Source organism: Ruditapes philippinarum, unplaced genomic scaffold (genome assembly GCF_026571515.1).
Source record: "Ruditapes philippinarum isolate M1 unplaced genomic scaffold, ASM2657151v2 ctg4456_1_1_1_1, whole genome shotgun sequence".
NCBI lineage: Eukaryota > Metazoa > Mollusca > Bivalvia > Venerida > Veneridae > Ruditapes > Ruditapes philippinarum.
Window position 1 is genome coordinate 135,833 of NW_026858526.1, and position 3,979 is coordinate 139,811.

Here is a 3,979-nt window from a genome sequence, read left to right on the forward strand (position 1 = left end):
AAACTCGTTACAGTTTTAATTGCTGTCACGTTTGTAGTTGGCTGAGTTCAAAGAAAGAGCGTACTTAAATTGAAGAAACAAGTTTGCGTGAAGACCAGATTTGTTTATTTCTTAAAAATGTAAAATATGGGGAATTAAAGTTTTTCCAATTAAAACTTTGTTTTTTAGCAGTACACAAGTGATTAACAATTGGATTTTTCAGACCGTTTTCACTTACAAATGCATAGATAAGCAGTTAACAAACTTTTTATTAATATTAATGAAATAAAACGGAAATTGAACAGAGTGTTGACGTTCAGGACAATAAATACATACAGAATATTACATGTGTAATAACTTAAAGTAGATTCGATTAAGTCAAACTATCGGTCATCTGAATTTTTGCAGCATTCTGCGGTGGCGTAATCTTGCAGAGTGAATTTCACCCGGTCGGGTGACGAGCAGAAAGTCGCAACTATTGCAGTAACATCACAGTGACAAATTACTCGTCAAAAATTATGGGGATATGTGGACTTTAGAAAATACATTCAAGCTGTTCTGATCTTTTCATGATCAACGTCACATTAAAATCTGCAAACTGTAGTCCTGAGCCAAAATAGTTTGTAGTTGCTCAAATAAATCGGCCAAAGACGGACGACAGATACAGTGAATACAATAGAGTTTACTTCCTAAGGTTCAAATCATGATAGTTCCTATCCATTGATGTAATTTGCAGACAAAATAACAGTAAAAATTATTAATTACAGTTCAATTATGTAGAAACATGACCTTACTAATAAGCAACTTAAAATTTGTTTTTATTCTTACAGATATTGTCGCGTCTAGCAAAGATATATTTTTTCAAACCCTAACAAAACTTGGGTTGGCTAACAGACACCCAGGTGCAATATCGATCCGAGACATTGTTGCCGTAGATGCAAGCGAATGGAAGAAGAAAGAAAATGGAACTGTTTGTTCAACTGATATTCCGTGGTTAGTCCTTAAACGATTGATTAGTTCGAATAGTGAATCTAGGGACATATCAGTAACAAATGAACAAGATTTAAATAACGGCAATGTTTATGAAGATACTTTGAGCTTTTTATCAGACATGCCTGACGATAAACAAGAAGACATAAGCCCATTAGATGTATTTCTTACAATTTTTCAATGTTGTGATCCTTTTTTGAAACAAGTCGTTGTACAAAAACTGTATCTTTGCAAAATCGCTGTACCATTTTTGTATAAGTATTGGGAAGAAACTAATGAACAGCAAATGTCAGTACTATCTGTTTGGCCGTTGCGATCTTTAGCAATAGAAAATAAACAAAGAAATTACGGAAACAATGAGGTTCAATGTCAAGAAATTGACATTCTTGAGCTTCAAACGAAAATGATAGCTTTTGGAAGGTTGGGTCGACCCCGCTATTCAAAATCCAAATTGATGAATAGTATTCTTTCGGATCATGGATGTAAAACTTTTTTCAATTTTGACTCCCTTTCTGGAATGACAAAAAGAAAATTAAGTAATGGACACGTTGAAATGTTCTGGTTGCCGTTAATTGGGGATAAAAGAGATATATTTCAAGAGGCAATGACATTTTTGAACTTAAGGGGTGATTTAGAACATGATTTTGATGCAGAAATTCAACATTTTATTTCAACCTTTGTTGATACTCTCACCATAGTAGTTGACATTGAAACTATTCTAAAAAGAAGTAGAAATGTAATTGATATTCTCCTGAAATGTTCGTCAGTAATTTTAATTATTGCAAACCCCATTACACAAGAAACAAAAATGGCAATACATGAGTTTAAATATAATGTTTTGAAATTGAAACCAAACATAACTCTCCGAGTGTTGAGCACATATAAAGGAAAGGTTGAACAAAACGCTGTCGACATGGTCGCCTTTATATCAGTACATATAACAGATCAATTGAAGTCAAATTGCACTAAATCATATCATGAACGCTTACAACAAGCAAAAGTAAAAATAATAATAGATGAAGATGATAAAAACTGTCAAATAGGTAAGCACGAATCAAATAAAATGATTAAGCAGATGAATAGAGAGGGCTTATCAAATACTTGGAAGCAAACTCTGACACCTGTTCATAGTAAATTTTCAAAAGAATTAGGAAAACTTATCAAAAAGCGGGAGAGGGAAAAAAGCATTCAAGGGGGCAACGCCATTGATACAAACATTAAAAATATTAGAGAAGCTCAAATAAAAGCAATAACAAAATCAGTTAAACTTTTTACTTACATGCTTCAAAAGTATGAAAATAAGTTTAATGTAATGAAGTATTTTCTTTGTTGGTTACATTTGTCAATCGAAAAAGAAAAGCGACAATCATTGCCGCCATTAATTGACGAACGTCGACTAGCTTGGAGAAAATTAAAACTTCTTAAAAGTCAGGAAAGACAAGTTCAATCTGATATAGTAGAACAAGAAAATTCCATATCAGAACTGGAAGAACGGATAAATGAAGCATCATTTTTAATAGAACATTTTTTTCGTGAGATAGGACACATAAATGAGGCAATCTTAGAACTTGGAAAAGACAGTGTTGCATATGAATTGCCCCCACTAGGTCAAATATCAAAAATAATTGGTTTTCTGGTTGCTGATGGACACCAATTAGAACTTATAGATGGCGAAAGCTTTTATATGCCCTATAGATGGTTAAAAGCTGTAGTCAACGAAGTTGATAAATTTATTGGAGCAGGCAAGGTTCTAGCACTCAGCGTGTTAGGGTTGCAAAGCTCTGGAAAATCAACTCTCTTAAATACTATGTTTGGATGTCAGTTTTCAACCCGAACCGGAAGGTGTACCAGGGGTATTCATGCACAACTGATACCTGTAGATATATCTAAATGTGATGATAAATTATCAGATTACAATTTCATTCTTGTTGTTGACACAGAAGGGCTGAGATCACCAGAACTAAGTCATTATCAACATGAGCATGATAATGAATTAGCAACTGTAATAACTGGAATAGGAGATGTAACACTGATAAATATAATGGGGGAAAATACAAGCGAAATACGAGATATACTTCAAGTTATTGTACATGCATTTCTTAGATTGAAAATGACAAACAAAGACTTAGACATAAAGAAAAGCTGTTCCTTCCTGCATCAAAACGTAACAGACACTTCTGCGTCCGACAAAATGATGAGTGGTCTAAGAAAATTAATTCAAACTCTAGATGAGATGACAAAAGAATCAGCAGAAAGCGAAAATATTAAAAATATAACTACCTTCAATCAGGTTATTGAATTTGATATTAACTCACAGGTATGGTATCTTAAAAATCTGTGGCAAGGTAATCCGCCGATGGCTAGAGTTAATACTGAATACAGTGAAAAGGTAATAGATATTAGGTCTAGTATCTTGAAAAAAGCCTTGGCAATGAAAGATAAATCCTACAAATCTTTAGACGATATAACTGAACATGCACATAACTTATGGAAAGGTGTTCTTAACGAAGATTTTGTATTCTCCTTTAGGAATAGCATTGAAATTAAAGCTTATAAGGCTATGGAACATGTTGTTCAAGTATCAACAATTTGGCGATCTTGAAGCCTTATATCGAAGAAATAAATTGAAATAACACATTTCAACAAACAGATTTAGAATATAAGATGATCAAAGATAACATACTTTTACAAGAAAAGCAAGAACACAATCTAACGAACAAGAATATGAATGAAACTAATAATTACATTAGACTGAAAGAGGAAAAGCAAAAAGATATATCAAATACAGAAAAATATATTACAAAGAGACAAAGAGATAACAAAGACATAATAATATTCAGATGACAACAAGAATACCAAGAAAACCAACGATTATAACGAACAAAATATGTGAAGAAAACATAAGAACAATACATTCAAGACCAGATTAATAAAAGAATCAATATGAGAAAAGAGGACAGTAAGAAATATAAAGAGCTAATCACAGATACGACAGGAGAGACAAATAAGA

At 32.6% G+C, this 3,979-nt stretch overlaps 1 protein-coding gene across 1 annotated transcript; it reads left to right on the plus strand.

Moving 5' to 3' along the window:
• The first annotated feature begins 763 nt into the window (after positions 1-763).
• LOC132753493 (interferon-induced very large GTPase 1-like) lies at positions 764-3,571 on the plus strand. Its single transcript, XM_060743975.1, has one exon. It carries the CDS (start codon positions 764-766, stop codon positions 3,569-3,571), a length of 2,808 nt encoding a protein of 935 aa, XP_060599958.1.
• Positions 3,572-3,979: the final 408 nt, after the last annotated feature.

What these genes read in the sequence shown, in the direction of transcription:
- LOC132753493 (XM_060743975.1), top strand. Translation starts at nt 764, where the DNA reads ATGACCTTACTAATAAGCAACTTAAAATTTGTTTTTATTCTTACAGAT.